At 39.0% G+C, this 21,035-nt stretch overlaps 2 protein-coding genes across 13 annotated transcripts in view; one reads left to right on the plus strand and one right to left on the minus strand.

Annotated features, from left to right (window-relative positions):
- LOC133246312 (cytochrome c oxidase assembly factor 1 homolog) overlaps positions 1-21,035 on the plus strand; it is a 95,332-nt gene that overhangs the window by 61,815 nt on the left and 12,482 nt on the right. The gene's annotated exons all lie outside the window — the stretch shown is intronic.
- On the minus strand, positions 17,831-18,737 carry LOC133246311 (claudin domain-containing protein 1-like). The gene has a single exon (XM_061414480.1). The coding sequence runs from the start codon at positions 18,650-18,652 to the stop codon at positions 17,891-17,893; it is 762 nt and encodes a 253-aa protein (XP_061270464.1). The 5' UTR covers positions 18,653-18,737; the 3' UTR covers positions 17,831-17,890.

Consider the following 21,035-nt stretch of genomic DNA (forward strand, 5'->3'; position numbering starts at 1 on the left):
CAGCACGCAAGGGTTCCAGTTTCTCCACATCCTCATCAATACTTGTTGTTTCCTGTTTTGTTTTGCTTTTTAATAACTTTTAATGGGTGTGAAGTGGTATCTTATTGTGATTTTAATTTGCATTTCCCCAGTGATGAGTGATGTTGAGCATCTTCTCTTACGCTTATTGGCTAGTTGTGTATCTTCTTTGGAGAAGTGTCTATTCAAGTCCTTAGCCTGTTACATTTTTTTTGTTTGTTTATGTTTGGCTGTGCGGGGTCTTTGTTGCTGCATGGGCTTTGTCTACTTGTGGTGATCAGGGATTCTCTCTAGTTGCAGTCCATGGGCTTCTCATTGCAGTGGCTTTTCTTATTGCAGAGCATGGTCTCTAGGGTGCATGGGCTTCAGTAGCAACAGACTCAGTTGCTCCATGGCATGTGAAATCTTCCTGGACCAGGGATTGAGCTCTTGTCCCCTGCATTGACGGGCAGACTCCCAATCACTGGACCACCAGGGAAGTCCCTTAGCCCATTTTTTAATTTGCCCTATTTTAATTTAGTATTAGGAGTTGCTTCCAGACATGAATTCTTTATCAGGTATGTAATTTGCAAATAGCTTTTCAGTTCTGTGGGTTGCCTTTTTATTCTGTTGATAGTATTCTTTCATCCACAAAAGTTTAAAATTTTGATTTAGTCCAGTTTATCTATTTTTTTTCCTTTTGTTGCCTATGTTTTTAGTGTCATATCCAAGAAATCATTGTCAAATTCAGTGTCATGGAACTTTCTATGTTGTCTATGAAGAATTTTATACTTTTAGCTCTTACATTTAGGTCTTTGATCCATTTTGAGTTAGTTTTTGTAAGGTAAATGTCCACCTTTATTTGTTTTTCTTTGAATGTAAATATTTAGTTTTTCCAGCACTATTTTTTGAAATCCCCTCTTACTTTTCTGACTTGATAATTTTTTTACTGTCTTATTATTTTTCAGTGCTTTCAAAAAAAATGTTTTTAAATACTTTTACAGGTCATTAAGTTGTTTGTAACAGGAAGGTTGATGCGCAAAACCTAGTTCACCATTGTACTGAAAATAGGAAAATGCATTAATGTTTTAAATCAGTTTGAATGAGAGTACAAGTGACAACCTAAATCCTGTAAAACATGTGGAGGGGTGTAGATAGCTTCTGTCCTTAGCTTTTAATACTATTTGGTTGCAGTTTTTCACTTTTCATGGGAAAAAGGTACAGCTTATCACCATATGTGTTTTTTAAATAACCAAATAATTCTTTAGTCTAAATCTTATTTTTCTAGGTTATAAGTCTTACTTAGGATTAAACTACTAATGAAAGAAACAAAGACATAATTTATTACCAAGAATTTGATAATCATGAAAGTATTCTCATCTGTTTTTAGTGGTTTTAAGTTTTCCCCACAATCGTGAATGAGTAAGGATTAGATCCAAAATTTTAATCTGTCATTTAAATAATCGGGTTTAATTAGGTAGATGGAGGAGCAACCTCTCTGTTTAAAAAAATTCAGCAACAAAGTAAATATTAATCATACCATCTTCAAATGATACACTGCTAATGTTTTTTTTTTATTTATTTTTTATTGAAGGATAATTGCTTTACAGAATTTTGTTGTTTTCTGTCAAACCTCAATATGAATCAGCCATAAGTATACATATGTCCCCTCGCTCTTGAACCTCCCTCCCATCTCCCTCCCCACCCCACCCCTCTAGGTTGATACAGAGGCCCTGTTTGAGTTTCCTGAGCCATACAGCAAATTCTCATTGGCTATCTATTTTACACATGGTAATGTAAGCTTCCATGTTACTCTTTCCATACTTCTCACCCTCTCCCCATGTTCATAAGTCTGTTCTCTGTGTCTGTTTCTCCATTGCTGCCCTGTAAATAAGTTCTTCAGTACCATTCTTCTAGATTCTGTATATATGTGTTAGAATATGGTATTTATCTTTCTCTTTCTGACTAACTTCACTCTGTATAATAGGTTCTAGGTTCATCCACTGCATCAGAACTAACTCAAATGCATTGCTTTTTATGGCCAAGTAATATTCCGTTGTGTATATGTACCACAGCTTCTTTATCCACTCATCTGTTGATGGACATCTAGGTTGCTTCCATGTTCTAGCTATTGTAAATACTGCTGCAGTGAACAATGGGATACCTGTGTCTTTTTCAACTTTGGTTTCCTCAGGGTATAATATGCCTAGGAGTGGGATTGCTGGGTCATATGGTGGTTTTATTCCTAGTTTTTTAAGGAATCTCCATGCTGTCTTCCATAGTGGCTGTATCAATTTACCTTCCCACCAACAGTGCAAGAGCATTCCCTTTACTGGTAATGTTTTATTTCTTTTAGAAATTTCTTATTTGTACATGAATAGGCAAGTATAGGATTCCCAGAAGTGAGAGCTAGAATCAGTCAGTATTCGTAGGTAGTAATTTTCAGAGATCTGTTGAGCAGTGCATTAATGATTTTATTCAGATGTTTATAACATTTGGCTTTGTTCAAATTCATTATAGGATTCCTGATAACATTTTTTTTCCTGTGAATCCTCCTGAACTATGTACCAGTAGCACTTTTCACCCCCAAAGTGTACCCCTTCTGTGTGACATTGCATGTGTGTGTGCTTAGTCACTCAGTCGTGTCTGACTCTTTGTGACCCCATGGACTGTACCCCTCCAGGCTCCTCTGTCTGTAGGGATTCTCCAGGGAAGAATACAGAAGTGGGTTGTCATACTCTCCTCCACGGGATCTTCCCTACCCAGGAATCCAACTGGGGTCTCCTGCATTGTAGGCGGATTCTTTTCCAGCTGGACTACTAGGGAATCCCATTATCCTCTTAAATTCAGTAGTTGGTTGTCAGGTATTTAGCAGGTAATTTGTTACATCTAAGAATTGAATTAAAATTTTTAATTACTTTTACAATACGAATTAGGGGGGATTTACACGTAATCTTATTGTTTCTTGCTTCCTTGAGAGGGGAGAAAGAGATGGTGTTAAAATATAGTGAATGTACTTATTTATTCTATAGCCTGGTAGGGTATTTGCACTTGTAAATGTCATATATTATGTGTGTTGGAGAAGAAAAAAACATGAAGGGCTATTCTAGTATAGAGGGTATCTGTGAAAAAATATCTGTAATATTTGTTGGAAAAAAAATTGACTAATGACCTTTAACTTTTAAAATTGCTTTCAACCAAGACATTTTATCAGTTTGTCAACAGTTTTAACGTACCTGATACTTGTGCTGTGGTTCAGCTATGGAGAGAGCACAGTGTGGGCTGAAGAGCAGAGCGTTAGAATGGTCACGGGAAGTCTGCCCTTATAAGTCTTGAAGATAAGCCCTGATACTGGGTTGTGCATATTTACTCCCTCAATGACTAATTCAATAAAGCCTATTCATTAAGGAAAACTTGTCCTTGACTCAGGTCCATGTGTCACAAATCACACTCTCCAATTTTAGGATTACGTCAGGCTGAAATCATGGACAAAGCATGTTGCTATGTTCATTCTTTCTTTTATAACACAAGGAGTGGCTTATTATCAAATTGCCCACAGCAATTTGATCATCAGCAATTTTATACATTTAGGGTGATTACTCCAACATTTCCTTAAAGCTATCGAGCTCTATAAAGCCCTTTCACTTTTCGGAACAAGAAAGAAAGAATTTTGGTTATGTATTAAATGCTTACCACTTGCCACACGTATTATATTGAATCCAAGACAAGTAGCACAGTTTCTCTTTGCAGGTTAACAGTTTTCTAGGAAAGTACAACACATAAAGCAGAAGAAAGGTTCACTCAGCTGAATTTTAAGAATAGTTTTGGTTTTTATCAAAGACCATCTTAATCACGAAAGATGTATAATCTATAAAACAGAAGTGTCAGAACTATTATTGGATGGAGGAAGAGGAGGACATTTAAAAATTCTATTTAAGAAGCCATTATTGATCCTCTTGTTTTATTTTAAAAACTCTGATAATTACTGGGATTACAAAGACCTGATTATGCCCCCAAGATATGTAAAATGTAGGAGGATAAGCGTTAGCTCAAAGCCGTCTTGCCCTTTATAGAATGCACATTGCTTTTATGGTATAAGCTCCATTATTCTTCTTAACAGTACTGTTTGGGCTTACAACTGGAGTAATAAAGGCCCACAAAGACCAAATGAAGAATGGAGTGGGTATTTAGCCCTGCTTCCGTGTTTCTGCAATGTCTTTTTGAGATACTGAGTGAGGATTAAATAAGCTTTATAGAGTAGCACGTGGAACTGTATGGGACCTTTAGAATATATCCTGTGTTGGTGTTTCGTCACGTTGCTGGAATAAAATGGCAAAGCAAAACCATTTAGTATTTGGATAATACTGAATACATGAGATATTTAAATTTATTATTGTGACAGATTAATTGCATAATATGTGTCAGACATTCTATTCATTGACTGTTCTGTTTGGTTCTGCTGTCACTCTTAGTAATTTAAGCATGCTTAATGCAGAAGATTTGTAAATGCTATTAAGCATAAAGATCCAGAAAGACGTTATTTATTTACTCTGCCTCTCATTTTCTAGAAGGAGTCATTGTGAGCATTTTATTTCCTCAAGTTATTCTTTATCCATAAAAATGAGTCCTGTTTTATTGAGACCATGCAGCATATATATGATTGAATTCTATTATACTTTAATTTAAATACTTTCCCCTCACAATAAAAATAATTAGTATTTCTTGGGCATTTACTATATTTTTGGCATAGAGCTAATGTATAATTATTTTATATTAAAATTTTTTGTATGTTAAAAATATGTATCACTCAGGACATGGCAAAGAATCTACATATATAAGTTATGGATTTTTGTGAGCTGATCACCCAGAGTAAGAACAATGTGAGAACCAATACTATTGAAGGAATGGCAAAATATACCACTTTGGCATAAGGATTATTTTGAGCTAAATGCACTTAAAAAAATGGCAGGTGCAAGAAGAATGCTCTCAGCACAGCCCCTTCCCCCTGCCCCACCCCGCCCCATTCTTCCTGAAAGCAGAAGATAAAACTCTTCTCAAGTGAAAGATGCCTTCCATACCATACCAAGAAGAAACATTTTTATCAGTGGAGCTAGGGGTTGAGACTGAGTATTCTGTACAAACAAACCTTGTAAAAATAACTCCTGTCTCTACTCTTTTCTCACAGTTGCTTTTCTTTGTTCACCTAATATATAAGCACTTAGGTTTTGCCAATTTGAGAAGTCTTCATTTTCTTGTGGATGCTTACATGTACATGAAAAAATAATGTGTTTTCTTCTTTTATAGTGTCATAGTTCTAATATAATGTTTTCTTCTTTTAATCTGTCTGAAGTCAGTTTAATCCTCAGGTCCAACTAGAGGTCTTCAGATACTTGAGGTCAAGTTTTACAAAACTCCACTACCATTCTACCTTCTAACTTTCCCACCAGAAATATTACTATCTTCAATTTTATAATTTCTTTGCCTTTTTAAAATAAGTTTTAAAAATTACAAATTTGTGAGCTATATATTATATATATTACAAATACATAGTTTGGCTTCCCAGGTGGCACCAGTGGTAAAGAATCTGCCTGCCAATGCAGGAGACACAAGAGGTGCAGGTTTGATCCCTGGGTCGGGAAGATCCCTGGAGGAGGAAATAGCAGCCCAGTTCAGTATCTTGCCTGGGAAATCCCATGGCCAGAGCAGCCTGGCGGCTACAGTCCATGAGGTTGCAAAGAGTTGGACACGACTGAGTGTACATGCGTGCACGCACGTATAATCTAGTTTGGCTTATTTTTGAGGCCTTACAAAAATGTTAAGTATTTTTGCCTTTTTTTTTTTTTTTTTTTTTGATACTCTTGTTTCTAATGTTGCCTTTAATGGTAAGTCATTCATTTTTATTGTCTAATATGCGTTTCTGCTAATACACCATATGTTTATTTGTCTTTCTATGAGCATTTGAATTGTTTCCAGTGTTTTGCTATTTTGAGCAATGCTGCTATTATTGAGTTTTAGCATATGTGCATGCTGAATTTTATATGATATCCAAAGATGTGATTCAGAGTGGTTGTACCAGTTTACATTCCATCAGCAGTATATGAGTATTCCCGTAATCTGAATCCTTGCTAACAGTTGACATTTCTTGTTTCTTGATTTTTGCATTTCTAATGGATATACAGTATTAGTCTGTGGTCTTAATTTACATTTTCTGAAAACTAATGAGATTAAACACTTTTTCAACTGATAACTCTCCTTAAGTCCTCTGTGAGATGTCTGTCTGTATTTCTTGGTCATTTTTTCTTTTGGGTTGTTTGCTTTTTTTTTTTAATTGGTTTGTAAGATTTATTTTCTGGATACTATTTCTTGGGTAGTTAGGGTATAGGAATTATTTTTTCCCAGTTTAAACTTGTGTAAGTTTTGTTTGAATGCCTGTTTTCAGTTCTTTTAGGTATACACCTAGGAGAGTAGTTGCCGGGTTATTTGGTAATTCTACGTTTAACATTTGGAGGAACTTCCAAACTATTTTCCCCAACAACTTTACTTTTTACATTTTCATAAACAGTATATAAAAGTTTCAGTTTTTCTGTACCCTTACCAGCAGTTGTTATTATCTTTTTTTTTAAGTATGCTTGACATACAACATTCTGTAAATTTAAGGTATGCAACATATTGATTGGATTTATTTTTATACTATAATGATTGTCTTTGTAGCACTGTTTAGCACCTTTGTTACATCACATAATTATCATTTCTTTAAGTAGGTAGATAATTAAGATCTAGCCTCTTAGCAAGTTTGATTATGATACAATAGTGTTAACTATATTTACTATACTATTCATTAGATATCGAGGACTTTTTGCTACTTGTTGTATGTTTGTGCCCTTAAGCAATGTAGTCTGTCCTATTCTGCAATCCTAAGTTCCCTGGTAACCACCAATTTCCTCTCTGTTGTTTAGAGTTTGGCTTTTTTAGATTCCAGATATCAGTGATGACATATTGTATTTGCCTTTGTCTTTGGCTTATCTCACTTAGCATAATGTCCTCAAGGTCCATCCGTGTTGTCACAAATGGTTGGGTTTCCTTTCTCATGGCTAAATGTCTTCCACTGTGTGTTTATGGTATGTATACATACATGCATGCCTACCATATCTTCTTTATCCATTCATCTGTGGACAAGTACTTAGGTTGTTTTCCTGTCTTGGCTATAGTGATAAGGATACATTAAACATGGGTGTACATATATCTCTTAAATAACCTATTTTCATTTCTTTGGATATATACCCAGAAATGGAGTTGCTGGATATTTTGGTAATTCTATTTTTAACTTTTTTTTAACACTTTATTATAATGTATCATGGAGAAGGTATCTTTTGATGGAATCTTTTAGAGACCTCTGAGCTTCAAGAACTCAGATGTCCAAATTTGGAAAGTTCTCCACCGTTGTATCTGTAAATAAGCTTTCAGCCCTTTCTCTGTCTCTTCTCTGGGGACTCCCATAATACATTGTTTATTTTTTGTCATGGTGTCCCATAAGTTCTGTAGGCTTTCTTCATTCCTTTTCTTCATTTTTATTTTCATGCCTCTCACTGGATACTTTCAAATGACCTGTCTTTGAGTTAATTGTTTTTTTCTGTTTGATCTAGTCTTCTGTTGAAGCTCTCACTGAATTCTTTAATTCAGTGGTTGTATTGATCAGCTCTAAAATTTGTTTGGTACTTTTTTAGTTTTTCTATCTCTTTGTTATTTATCTCATTTTGTTCTTGTATGATTTTCCTGATGGCATTAAATTGTTTATGTGTGATCTCCTGTAGTTTGCCAACCATCTTTATAATAGTTTTCTGAATTCTTTGTTAGGTAATTTATCTATCTCCATTTTGTGGGGAGGTCAGTTACTGTAATTTTACTGTTTGTGTGTGTGTGTGTTTGGTTCATTTTTCCTTGTTTCTTTCTGACAGTTGTAGCCTTGAATAGGTATCTCTGTATTCAAAGTGTATGAATCTGTGTATTCATAGACTTTATGGACTGACTTCACTAAGGAAAGACCTTCACCTCCAGGTAGAGGCCCACTGGACTGCACTGTAAACTTGGGTCCAGTGGTGCAAGGTGCCAAATGTACGGCATCTCTAGGCCCCCTGGTATGTGGTATCTTGTCAGTTCAAGCAGTCAGAGTCTACTGCACTGGCAACTGTGTGACCCTTGCTGAGAGACAGAGGCAGTCCACTGTGGTTGCGAAGGCTCCCGAGGTCCTCAGCAGTGCCCGTAGGTCCAGCAGTTAGGTACCAGGACAGGCAGTGGTGGTGGTGGCCTGGTGTGGCCAGAGTTGGTGGGATGTACATGCTTGAGTGCGAGGGCTGCTGCAGATACCTGAGTGGGCAGGATTGGCTGCAGATACATGTGCAGTGGCAAGGCCAGAGTAGCAGTGTCTGGGGCCAGCTCTAGGAGACCTGGCTGTTAGAGTTTACTTGTAAATCTGTAGGACCTAGCCACAGGGGCATGCATAACTTTGGGAGCTGGTATCTGGAATCTGGGCTTCCCTGGTGGCTCAGTGGTAAAGAATCCTCCTGCTAATGCAGGAGCTGTGGGTTTGATCCCTGGGTTAGGAAGATCCCTGGAGAAGGAAATGGCAACCCACTCTAGTATTCTTGCCTGGGAAATCCTGTGGACAGTGGAGCCTGGTGGGCTGCAGTTCATGTGGTGGCAGAGAGTTGGACCTGACTTTGTGACTAAACAACATCTGGAATCAAGGTGGTTGAGTATAGGGGTGTGGCTTCTGGGTCAATCTTGGGCACATGTGAGTGCAGGCCAGTGACAGGAGTTGGGCCTGCTCTGGGTGCCTGAGCAGCTGTGGGGACCCAGGCTGTCAGCAAACACTTGTGTGGCTTCAGGGCCTTGCCACAGGCATGTACATGGCATTGGAGGCTTGTGACAGGAACTGGGGCCAGTGGCCTGCAGGGGCTAGCTGCCAGCATGTGAAGCTGTGCAGACCCGTGACGGGAGTCAGAGTCTTATGTGGGCCTTACCTGTTGATGTGCATGTGTGTGGCTGCCAGGACTAGCCATGGGGCAGGCTGGTGCCTTGCTCTCATGCAGCAGTAGCAGCCAGAGTTGGCTGCTGGTGAGGATCCTGGGCTCAAGCAGGAGGTTGGGGGAAGGAATAAGGAGGGACATGGGCCCTGTTGACTGTGAATATGAAAAAACCTATGGGTGAGAATCTCAGTGGTGAAGCCTGCAGGGGGTCCACAGTGGCTGTACTGGCTATTGGTTTTGTCAGCTGTGAAAGCTACCGGGGTCCTGCCTGGAGCCATCTGCTGGGGTCCACAGTGAAGTCCTCAGGGATGAAGATGCCAGATCTGCAGTGTCCACAAGGCCTGTTGTTGTCCTCAGAGGTGAAGGCTTCTGGGATCTTCTGCAGATCAGGCCACTGGGAACTGTGTTACTCCTGCTGCATGGCTGAAGCCCTGGCCCTTCCTCCCTTTCTGAGCCCTCTCTATACAGGTCAGCTTTGCTAGTCTCTGGTGGGGTGAAACTGCAGCAGATCCTATGTGCAGTGCCCTGGAAGGCTGGGAAAGCTGGTTGCTCACCTGCTTCCCTTTTCCTGGTAAGGAGAACTCTCTCCCATGGGGAAGTTCCTTCCCTCTTAGCACTGAGCAATGCAGGCCTGGGGATGGGCTGGTAAAGGCAAATCAATCTTTTTACCTTTTTTGTGCAGTTATTCTCAGGCTTTTTCTTCTACTATGTTGCTGATGGTTCTTAGGTGACTCCGTGAACTCCCCAGGAGCTATTTTCTTTTATGGATAGCTGGCTAATTGTTCTTTGTTGGGAGATGGAGGCTGGGGTCTGTTACTGTGCCTTATTGCTGATGTCATCGTATGTTGTGTGTTTTTTTACCGTGCGTGCGTGTGTACACACACACACACATGCATGCACTGTTTGGGGAGGAAAAACATTTTATGTGCTGAGAATTATTCAGTGTGCAATATTGGATCCAGACTTCTCTTGCTCAATATAGTGTTTGTAAGGTTTATTCTCACTTGTTCATTTTCATTGCTGTTTTCTTCTCCATTCTTATTTGGGGCCTATTATAAATAATATGGCTATGAACATTCTTGTATGTGCTTTTTGATGCATGTGTGTATGTTTTTCTGTGCATCTTGGAGTGGGATTTCTGAGTTATTGGGTATGTACCTGTACACTTTAGTAGATACTGTCAAATAGTTGTCCATGGTGGTTATACTCTAGCAGCAGTGTATGAGTGTTCTGGTTTCTTTGAGGAGATGTGTGTAAAGCTCTCACATGTTTAGTAAATATGTGGTAGCTATTTTTGTTTTTATGAAGATGACTCCTGGATGCCTTACTTATCTGCAGGAACTGCCTGTGTCGGTTCCATCCACTGCAGTAGGGAATTCAGGTAAGGGAGAGCTGGCACGGAGAGGAGAGGAGGGAAAGGAGCTCACTTGGGGATATGGATAAGTGTTGAAGAGAGATTTAGTTTAAGCCCCCAGGGATGCCTGGCCTAGAGATAGAAATTTAGGAATCTTAGTAGACCCAGACTCAAGTCACTGAATAACATCTTAGGTGAAGATTTTGATGGGAATGAAATTTGGTGAAAGAGGGGAAATGGTGTATGTTAGTTTGTTATGACCACCATGACAAAACACAACAGCCTGGATGGCTTAAACAACATAAATTGATTTCCTCACAGTTCTAGAGGTGTAACCAATTTTGGTTTCTTCTGAGGCCTCTCTCCTTTGCTTGTAGATGGCCACCTTCTCCATTTGTCTTCACTCGGTCCTTCCTCCGTTTGCCTACGTGTCCCTGTACAAATTTCATCTTATAAGGATACCAGTCATTATTGGATTAGGGCTTACCCTAAAGACCTCATTTTAACTTAATTACCTCTTTGAAGTGAAAAAGAAAGTGAAAGTCGCTCAGTTGTGTCCAACTCTTTGCGACCCTATGGACTATACAGTCCATGGAGTTCTCCAGGCCAGAACACTGGAGTGGGTAGCCTTTCCCTTCTCCAGGGGATCTTCCCAACCAGCGATCAAACCCAGGTCTCCTGCATTGTAGGTGGATTCTTTACCAGCTGAGCCACAAGGGAAGCCCCAAAGTACTGGAGTGGGTAGTCTATCCCTTTTCCAGCTGATCTTCCTGACCCATGAATCAAACCGGGGTCTCCTGCGCTGCAAGCAGATTCTTTACCAACTGAGCTATCAAGGAAGCCCTAATTACCTCTTTAAAGACCTTATTTTCAAATACAATTACATTCTGAGTATTAAGGCTTCAACATATGAATGTGGTGGGTGGGCCGTGGGAGGGCAAGTTCTGTCCATAACACAGAATAAGGGAGAATATAGGATGGCGAGAGGACGAAAGATGACGCGAGAAACTGAAGGGGCCTGGCCAGAGAGGCAACAGGAAACAGAGAACTGAGTTTGTGCAAATAAGCGGAGGACTTCAGGGATAATAGAGGAGACCACAGACTCCCAGATTCGAAATCATCTAATCCCCCATAACAAACTATTTTACTTTTCTTTTTATAAAATGGGAGCTTTTAATAGAAATGCTGAAGTAAATGTTTTATAGGGTTTGCCTTACTCATACTTGCAAAATAGTTATGAATCAGTCTATTATTTGAAGTTTTGGATGCTGGAAAATACTCAGTTATCTTGCTGTGTTTTCAAATCTTTGGTAGAATGGTCTTGAAATGTATTTTGTTCAAACAGATGAGACATCACAAGTAGTCAGATTTAGGAATCCTTGTTGTTCAGTTGCTAAGTTGTGTACAACTCTGCGACCCCATGAACTGCAGCACGCCAGGCTTCTCTGTCCTTCACCATCTCCCTGAGTTTGTTCAAACACATGTCCATTGAGTCAGTGATGCCATCCAACCATCTTATCCTCTGTCTCCCCTTCTCCTCTTGCCCTCTATCTTTCCCAGCATCAGGGCTTTTCCAGTGAGTTGGCTCTTCACATCAGGTGGCCAAAGTATTGGAGCTTCAGCTTCAGCATCAGTCCTTCCAATGAATACTCAGGATTGATTTCCTTTAGGATTAACTGGTTTGATCTCCTTGTTGTCCAAGGAACTCTTAAGAGTCTTCTCCAGCACCACAGATTGAAAGCGTCAAATCTTTTGGCAGTCAGCTTTCTTTATGGCCCAACTCTCATATCCATATATGACTACTGAAAAAACCTTAGCTTTGGCTATATGGACCTTTGTTGGCAAAGTGATGTATCTGGCTTTTAATACACTGTCTAGGTTTTTCATAACTATTCTTCCAAGCAGCAAGCGTCTTAATTTTGTGTCTACAGTCACCACCCACAGTGATTTTGGAGCCCAGGAAAATGAAATCTGACACTTTCTACATTTTCCCCATCTATTTGCCATGAAGTGATAGGACCAGATGCCATGATCTTAGTTTTTTGAATGTTGAGTTTTAAGTCAGCTTTTTCTCTCTCCTCTTTCACCTTCATCACAAGGTTCTTTAGTTCCTGTTCACTTTCTGTCTTTAAAGTGGTGTCATCTGCATATCTGAGGTTGTTGATATTTCTCCCTGCAGTCTTGATTCCAGCTTGTGATTCATCCAGCCCAACATTTCATGTGGTGTACTCTACATATAAGTTAAATAAGCAGGGTGACAATATATATCCTTGATGAACTCCTTTCTCAATTTTGAAGCAGTCCGTTGTTCCATATCTGGTTCTAACTGTTGCTTCTTGTCCTGCATACAGGTTTCTCTGGAGGCAGGAAAGGTGGTTTGTTACTTCCATCTCATTAAAAATATTCCACAGTTTGTTATGATCCACACCATCAAAGGCTTCAGCATAGTCAATGAAGCAGAAGTAGATGTTTTTTTGGAATTCCCTTGCTTTTTCTATGATCCAGCATATGTTGGCAATTTCATCTCTGGTTCCTCTGCTTTTTCTAAATCCAGCTTGTACATCTGGAATTTCCTGGTTCATGTACTGTTGAAGCCTAGCTTGGAGAATTTTAAGCATAATTATGCTGGCATGTGAAATGAGTGTAATTGTACAGTAATTTGAACATTCTTTGGCATTGCCTTTCTTTGGGATTGGAATGGAAACTGACCTTTTCCAGTCCTGTGGGTACCACTGAGTTTTCCAAATTTGCTGGCATAATGAGTGCAGCATCATCTTTTAACAGCATCATCTTTTAAGGTTTGAAATAGCTCAGGTGGAATTCCATCACCTCCATTAGCTTTGTTCGTAGTAGTGCTTCTTAAGGCGCACTTGACTTCACACTCCAGGATGTCTGGCTCTAGGTGAGTGACCACACCATCATGGTTATCTAGATCATTAAGAGCTTTTTTGTACAGTTCTTCTGTGTGTTCTTACCACCTCTTTTTAATATCCTCTGCTTCTGTTAGGTTCTTGCCATTTTTGTCCTTTATTGTGCCCATCTTTGTTTGAAATATTCCCTTGGTATCTCCAATTTTCTTGAAGAGATCTCTCGTCTTTCCCATTCTGTTGTTTTCCTCTCTCTTTGCATTGGTCACTTGAGAAGGCTTTTTTATCTCTGCTGTTTTTTGTAACTCTGCATTCAGTTGGGTATATCTTTCACTTTCTCCTTTGCTTTTTGCTTCTCTTTTCTTAGCTATTTGTAAGGCCTCCTCAGACAACCACCTTGCCTTCTTGAATTTCCTTTTTTTGGGTATGGTTTTGGTCATTACCTCCTGTACAGTGTTGCAAACCTCTGTCCATAGTTCTTCAGGCACTCTGTGTACCAGATCTAGTCCCTTGAATCTATTTGTTACCTCCACTGTATAATTTTAAAGTAAGTAAGTGTTAGTTGCTCAGTCGTGCCCAACTGTTTGTGACCCCATGGACTGCAGCCCACCAGGCTCCTGTGTCCATGAGATTTTCCAGGCAAGGATACTGGAGTGGGTTGCCATTTCCTTCTCCAGGGGATATTCCCAACCCATGGATTGAACCCTGGTCTCCTGCACTGCAGGCAGATTCTTTACTGACTGAGCTACAAGGGAAGCCCTTTTATAATCATAAGGGATTTGATTTAGGCCATACGTGAATGGCCTAGTTGTTCTCCATACTTTCTTCATTTTGAGCCTGAATTTTTCAGTAAGGAGCTAGTGATCTGAGCCACAGTCAGCTCCAGGTCTTTTATTTATTTATTTATTTATTTTTTGCTGACTGTACAGAGTTTCTCCATCTTTGGTTGCAAAAAATATAATCAGTCTGATTTTGGTACTGACCGTCTGGTGATGTCCATATGTAGAGTTGTCTCTTGTCTTGTTGGAAGAGGGTGTTTGCTATGACCAGTGTGTTCTCTTGGCAAAACTCTGTTAACCTTTGTACTGCTTCATTTTGTACTCCAAGGCCAAACTTGCCTGTTATTCCAGTTATCTCTTAACTTCCTACTTTTGCATTCCAGTCCCCTATGATGAAATGGACATCTTTTTTTGGTGTTAGTTCTAGGAGGTCTTATAGGTCTTCATAAAATTGTTCAACTTCAGCTTCTTCAGCATTAGAGGTTGGGACATAGCCTTGGATTACTGTGATGTTAATGGTTTGCCTTAGAAGCGAACCAAGATCATTCTGTCATTTTTGAGATTGCATCCAAGTGCTGCATTTCAGACTCTTGTTTTCTATGAGAGCTGCTCTATTCCTTCTAAGGGATTCTTGCCCACAGTAGTGGATATAATGTTCATCTGAATTAAATTCGCCCATTCCAGTCCATTTTAGTTCATGGATTCTTAAAATGTTGATGTTCACATTTTAGGAATCCTAGTTTACTGTTTAAAGCTTTCTCCCAAGACTCTTTTTTATCATTTCTAAATTCTAACTGCATGGTAGTTTTGAATGCTCAAGGTATTTGTGAAGAGGTTTACGTGTGATGATAAATTCTGTGAAGTCCGTCTGCTACGTGCCTTGTCCTGCACCCTTGTTATTTTGCTTCCTATCAGACATCTGTTGCCTTCTTTGCGTCTCCACTGCTACCAGCTCATCTTCTCGTTGCCATCATCTTCAGTGTGGACTGCTGCAATAGGCTTGTAATTAGACTTTCTCCTTCCGTCTTTCCCCTTCTAGAGAAGTCTAAAAAGTACACTCCCCAAAACAAAACCTGATAGAAATCTTCAGCAGTTTCTCATTATACTTGGAATAAAATTCAAACTCAATAGCATACCCTACAAAGCTTTATGTGGTAAAGACCCTGCCCACCCTCATTTACCACACTAGTCTGCTTCCTGCTGCTTTGAACAAACCAAGCTGGTGGGTGCTTTAGGGCCTTAGCCCTTCCCCTGGTTTTCAGATTACTCCTTCAGTCTCAACTCCGAACTTGGCAGAGAGGCCTTCCCTCACTCCACAGCTGAAGTTGCTCTTTCCCATTTTCATACTCTAGCATGTCACGTTTATGTTGTACATATGTAAGTAAGTGAGTAGCATAGTTTTGTAAGGAACTGTCAAACTGTCCTCCAAAGTGGAGGTACACTCCCACCAGCAGTGGTTGTTCCACATCCAGCATTTAGTGTTGTCAATGTTTTGGATTTTAGTAGTTCTAATAGATACATAATGGTATCTCATTGTTGTTTCAATTTGTAATTTCCTAGTAACATTTGACATTGTCTTTTGAATGCTTATGTCATCTGAATTTCTTTTTGTTGAACTGTTCAAAAATTTTGCCCATTTTTAATTAATTCGTTTTCTTAATGAGTTTTATGATTCTTTGTATATTTTAGATAAAAGTCTTTTATCAGATACGTCTTTTGCAAATATTTCCTCCTAGTCTGTGGCTTGTCTTCTCATTCTCTTGACACTATTTTTTCCAAAAGTATTCATCACTAACTAAAATAGTCTTATTGTTTATTGTATATCTCCTCCCACTACAGTGTAAAATCCACAAACAACTGTCTTGCTTTCTACTGTATTTCCAGTGCACAATATGATGCTTGGTATTTTGGAGGACAAATATCTGTTGATTGAATGGATAACCACTGTTAACATTGTTAGTTTGTTTTATTCTTAATGAAAATGGTATTAAACTGATTTATGTTCTTCCATCTTCTTATTTAAAACTCAGTTTCAAAATTTTACCATTTTATCTTCAAAATTAAGGATAATAGCCACTTGTAATAGTATGAGATGAATTTCCACAATGGCTCAGATTAATTGGTTTAAGACATCTAATTACTGATTTATACTTGTTTTGCCCTCTCATGAGCCATACAGATTTATTCTCCAAGAAGTTGTCACAGGGTTGGGCAGTGAAAACAGGAGAATGTTTGCATCAGTCCCACAAAGCCTTATGGAAGGAATGCCGCCTGTTAAGACACTGCAAAGTTTCAGTATGTTCATATGTATCGATACACACACACATTGAGCTTGCAAGGTTCAAAAAAATTATGCAAATTCCCTGTTCTCGATTGCTTTTTTGTTAATTGGATTTGTTAAAGATGGGAAATGACATGTTGGTCTCCTACTATGGTGGTTTTCAGTTTTTTAAATTTTATCTTTAGTTGTTTTTGGCAGTATATTTTAGTTGTTTGCCACCAATTTTTATAACTATTGTATTTTTGTCTATTTTTATCCCAAGTAGTGCTTTTTGCCTTGAACTGACTCTTTGTTTCCACTCTGCTTTGTTTTTGTATGAATATGCCAAGTCTTCTGTTTTTAAGCCTTCATTGCATTTTAGATTGTTACTCTTAAAAATAATGTAAATTTGAAAGAGTTGATTTTTTTTTTTAATATCTTCTCATTTTTTATTTTTTAAAAAAGACAGATTTAGGATTTTGTAAGAAATTACTGTTACATTTTTTTTTTAATCTGTCAAGTACTACAGTAATGGAATAAATAAATAAGATTTTTTTTAGGTTCAATGTTTATAGACATATTTATAAAAAAATGACTGAATTAGAAGATTAAATAATGCTGACACACCAGGAGGGGTTTAGGCAAGGAAAGGCATATCATTCCACCACAAGAGATAAAGACCAGTCGGAAGTTAATGACCAGCCAAAGCTTTAGGTCTTGTGGTAGTTTTCCTAGCTCTGGAGGGTCATTACGGTGGAACCTTCTTTATGGTACTTAGCTGAAATAAACAGCAGTTGGAAAATTTTACTTGGTGACCTCAATGTATTATTTAAAAAAAAGCACTCTTGTAATGTGTCTGGTGTGTGAGGAGGGAAGGAACAAAAATCCAAAAAGGTTTGCTGATACTGGAAATCCTATTGACATATTAAAGATTTTTTAAAAAAAGGTAAAATAAGGTTAATCGTCTTGACTGGCTGAACTGGAATTTTTGTAGTTAACAAAGTTAAAATTCCACGTAAACACTCCCTTTCTTTTAAACAGACAGTGTACAGATAAAAAAACTGCAGTATTTCACTTCAGATGAAACTATATGCCAATATTTAGGGAAAAGGATCTTAGATGATTTCCTTATTTTAGATAGCCTAAGTCCTTGAAGACAGCACTATATCTCTGGCTGACTGGCTGTCTACAATAGCAAAGCGAATATAAGTTTTGACAATGATAAGAGGTTTCCCAAAGAAACTGTAAACAGATACAGTTACATTACTGAAAAGTCTAATAGACGTTAGCAGAACTTGCTATGGGTCAACCTCCTACTACCAATTTTCCTCACAAATTTGTGCCAAGACTCTACCCATTTTTCTCTGTCTGGCCTTCTGAACCTAGATTAGTTTGACTAAAAGGTGGAATCACCCAGGTTCCATTTAAATTTTAGTTGTGTTGAGAAACAACTGTCTGCATGAATAAATAAAATGGGTTTTCAGGATAAAATGGTATATCCACACAAAAAAAGTTAAATTAAAAACAATTCAGGGGGAGGTAACGGACAATATTAATATAAAAAAAAAATCATAAAAATGGCAACTGTAAAGCAGGCAGCTTCCCACTCATGCCACACGATATGCCTTCATTAAGGTGTACTCTTTCCGGTTGGTATGAGCAGCCCAGATGAAGAGAGCAGAAGCCATGAACTGTAAGGGAGCTGACACGCAAGCCAGGCAGAAGGACCATCCGAATTCACCAGACACATTCTCAGGCAGCTCCAGTTTCTGGTGGAGTAGTTCAATTCCAGCAACGTAACAACTCACTGAGCCCAGTGTACACAGACCTGCAAGGAGATGGAGAATGCCTGTGGTGATGGTGGGATACAAGCTTCGGCAGATACAAGCACGAAGTCCAATCAAAGCCCCAAAGCACATCAAACCTAGACTAACAAAAGGTAAAAGGAACTGGCAACGCCAAAGATAGGTCCAAAGCAGATCAATCCCACTATTGTGGTTTCCAGGCTCAACAAATTTCTCCATGAACTGCTCATTTAGTGTGAAACTCATGCATTTTGTGACCATATCAAATGACTCTGTCCTTTCTGGCGGGCTATACCAGTACGTGTTTTGGGGTATAGTGATACACCGTCTCCACAATCCCACTGTGCCATTATATCGGAAAAGTGCATCACTGTAAGTCTTTTCATCTGCCTCATCACTAGCAAAGTCATTCCAGATGCTTTTGTTCAAATCGCTGGAATTTTCTTGAACTGGACTCCGATACTCATACCAGAAGTCTGTGCCAATTGAGGCTGCCATGTAGATGGTAGAAATGAGGCTAAGTACACAAGCAATTACAAACGCTGTAGCAAAACGGTTATCCATTCTGGCATTCAGACTGCTCGCCCATCCTCCTGCTCCGCCAGCTTCGCCCTCAAGCTCAAACCACAGCACCCTACTCTCTCCGCGCCTCCTCCTTGAAAGAGTTGATTTTTTAAAAATCCTTTTAGAAAAGCTTTTAAAAGATGTTTTGGTTCTCTGTTGCTGCATAACAAACCATCTCGAAACTTAGTGGCTTTAAGCTAGAACTATTTTGATAACTCTCCTGATTTATAGTTGGAATAGCTGGATAGTTCTTCTGTTCCATGGTTATTCAGCTGGTACTGCAGTCATCTGGTGGCTCACTAGGACTAGAATGTCCACGAAGGCTCATTCATGTGGTTATTAGTGCCTTGGTGCAGGGATAGTTCTTGGGACAGTGGGGCATACTGTTTATCTGTCTACCTACTATGTAGTCTCAGTCCTCTCCCTTACCTGTGGCGTCTTCACTTACTCTTTTTATGTGATCTCTACAGTAGGGCAGAGTAACCATACTTTTTATATGATGGCTTGGGACTCCCAACAGTGCTGAAGTGAAAGCTGCCAGGCCTCCTCAAAGCTGAGGCATAGAACTGCCGCAGGGTCAGTTTGGCCTCATTCTGTTGGCTGAAGGAGTCCTAGAGCCAGGCCCGATTCATATCAAGGTGCGAATACCAGGAAGTGTGGTTCACTGAGGGCATCCTGGGAGCCTATTTACCACAATATGAGAGTCTAAACCCTTCACATTTATTTTAATTGACATGATATTGTTCTTAGGGCTCAGACTTTTACTTCCTTTTGTGAATTTGCATATGCTTTTAATTCTATTGACTTCTGTATCAACATCAAGAAAAGTAATAGTACTTGTACTCCAATTTGGCTCAGATGATAAAGAATCTGCCTATAATGCAGGAGACCTGGGTTTGATCTCTGGATTGGGAAGATCCCCTGGAGAAGGGAAAGGCAACCCACTCTAGTATTTTTCCCTGGAAAATTCTATGGAGAGAGGAGCCTTGCAGGCTGCACCATGGAATAAGTTATGATGATTGGGGGCTTCAGCATGATTTTACTTATGTTTTATATATATTATGTGGAATTTTAGGCCATGTTACAAATTTGAATATTATATATATCTTTTTAAAAGTTTTAGATGTTTTAATTCATTTTGTAACAGCATAAACAATAATTTTTTAGATCTAATTAATTGGATCTAATTAAATCTAGATCTAGTTAGTTAGTTCAGTTGCTCAGTCGTGTCCGACTCTTTGCGACCCCATGAATCACAGCACACCAGGCCTCCCTGTCCATCACCAACTCCCGGAGTTCATCTAGATCTAATTAAATCTAATTAATTGCATACTGTCTTTCCTAATACACTTTTTTTCCTAGATAATTTGGATTTGTTTTTTGATAAAATGTAATATATCTTTAACTAATGTTTCAGGAAGGCTATGTGGATTATGTAACATCTGGGTTCTTTCCAAATACATAATGACTTCCTCTGTCTTCACAGAGTTTGATTGGCTGTAAAGTTTTTGTTCGTTTGTTTGTTTTTGGCCATACCACATGGCTTGTGGGATCTTAGTTCCTTGACCAGCGCCCCTAGCAGTCAAAGAGCTGTCTTAATCACTGAATTGCCAGGGAATTCCTGGTTTTAGAGGTCTTGGATTACACTCAGTGCTTCCCAGGAATTTATTGTTATTATTCTTTTGTCTTGGGAAATTTATTGTCATTTATGGGTATACTGTTTTAGGGTACTGGGATTTTTTTTCTCCCCCTGTAATAAAAAGTTTTTGCCAGTGAGGGTTGGTGAATAGATCTGGAAGATGATGTACATTTTTGTCTTTTTTCAATTTTGTTTTCTTCTAGTATAATTCTGTTTTGTCTTGTCTTCAGTTTAACAGCAGTTATGATGATCAGGTTTGTTAGATCTTAGTTCTGAAATTGGCATTTGTCATTTACTCTATTTTTGCTCTTTTATTGTACATTATGGGAAAACTTTTGTTAACTTTTCGCCACACCACATAACATGTGAAATCTTAGTTCTGTGATCAACCAAGGATCAAACATGCACCCCATGCATTGGAAGATGGAGTCTTAACCACTGGGCCACTGGGCCAGTCTTCAAGGGAAGACTTGAATGTAACTTCTTGAATGTAACTTCCTTATTATGAATTCAGCTTTTCTGGTCATGTTAATTCTGATGTTTTTCTCAAGCGCTAATGTCAGGGTGGCTCAGATGGTAAAGCGTATGCCTGCAATGCAGGAGACCTGGGTTCAATCCCTGGGTTGGGAAGATCCCCTGGAGAAGGAAATGGCAACCCACTCCAGTACTCTTGCCCGGAAAATTCCATGGATTGAGGAGCCTGGTGGGCTACAGTCCATGGGGTCACAAAGAGTCGGACACGAC

Source organism: Bos javanicus, chromosome 4 (assembly GCF_032452875.1).
Source record: "Bos javanicus breed banteng chromosome 4, ARS-OSU_banteng_1.0, whole genome shotgun sequence".
NCBI classification, from domain to species: Eukaryota; Metazoa; Chordata; class Mammalia; order Artiodactyla; family Bovidae; genus Bos; species Bos javanicus.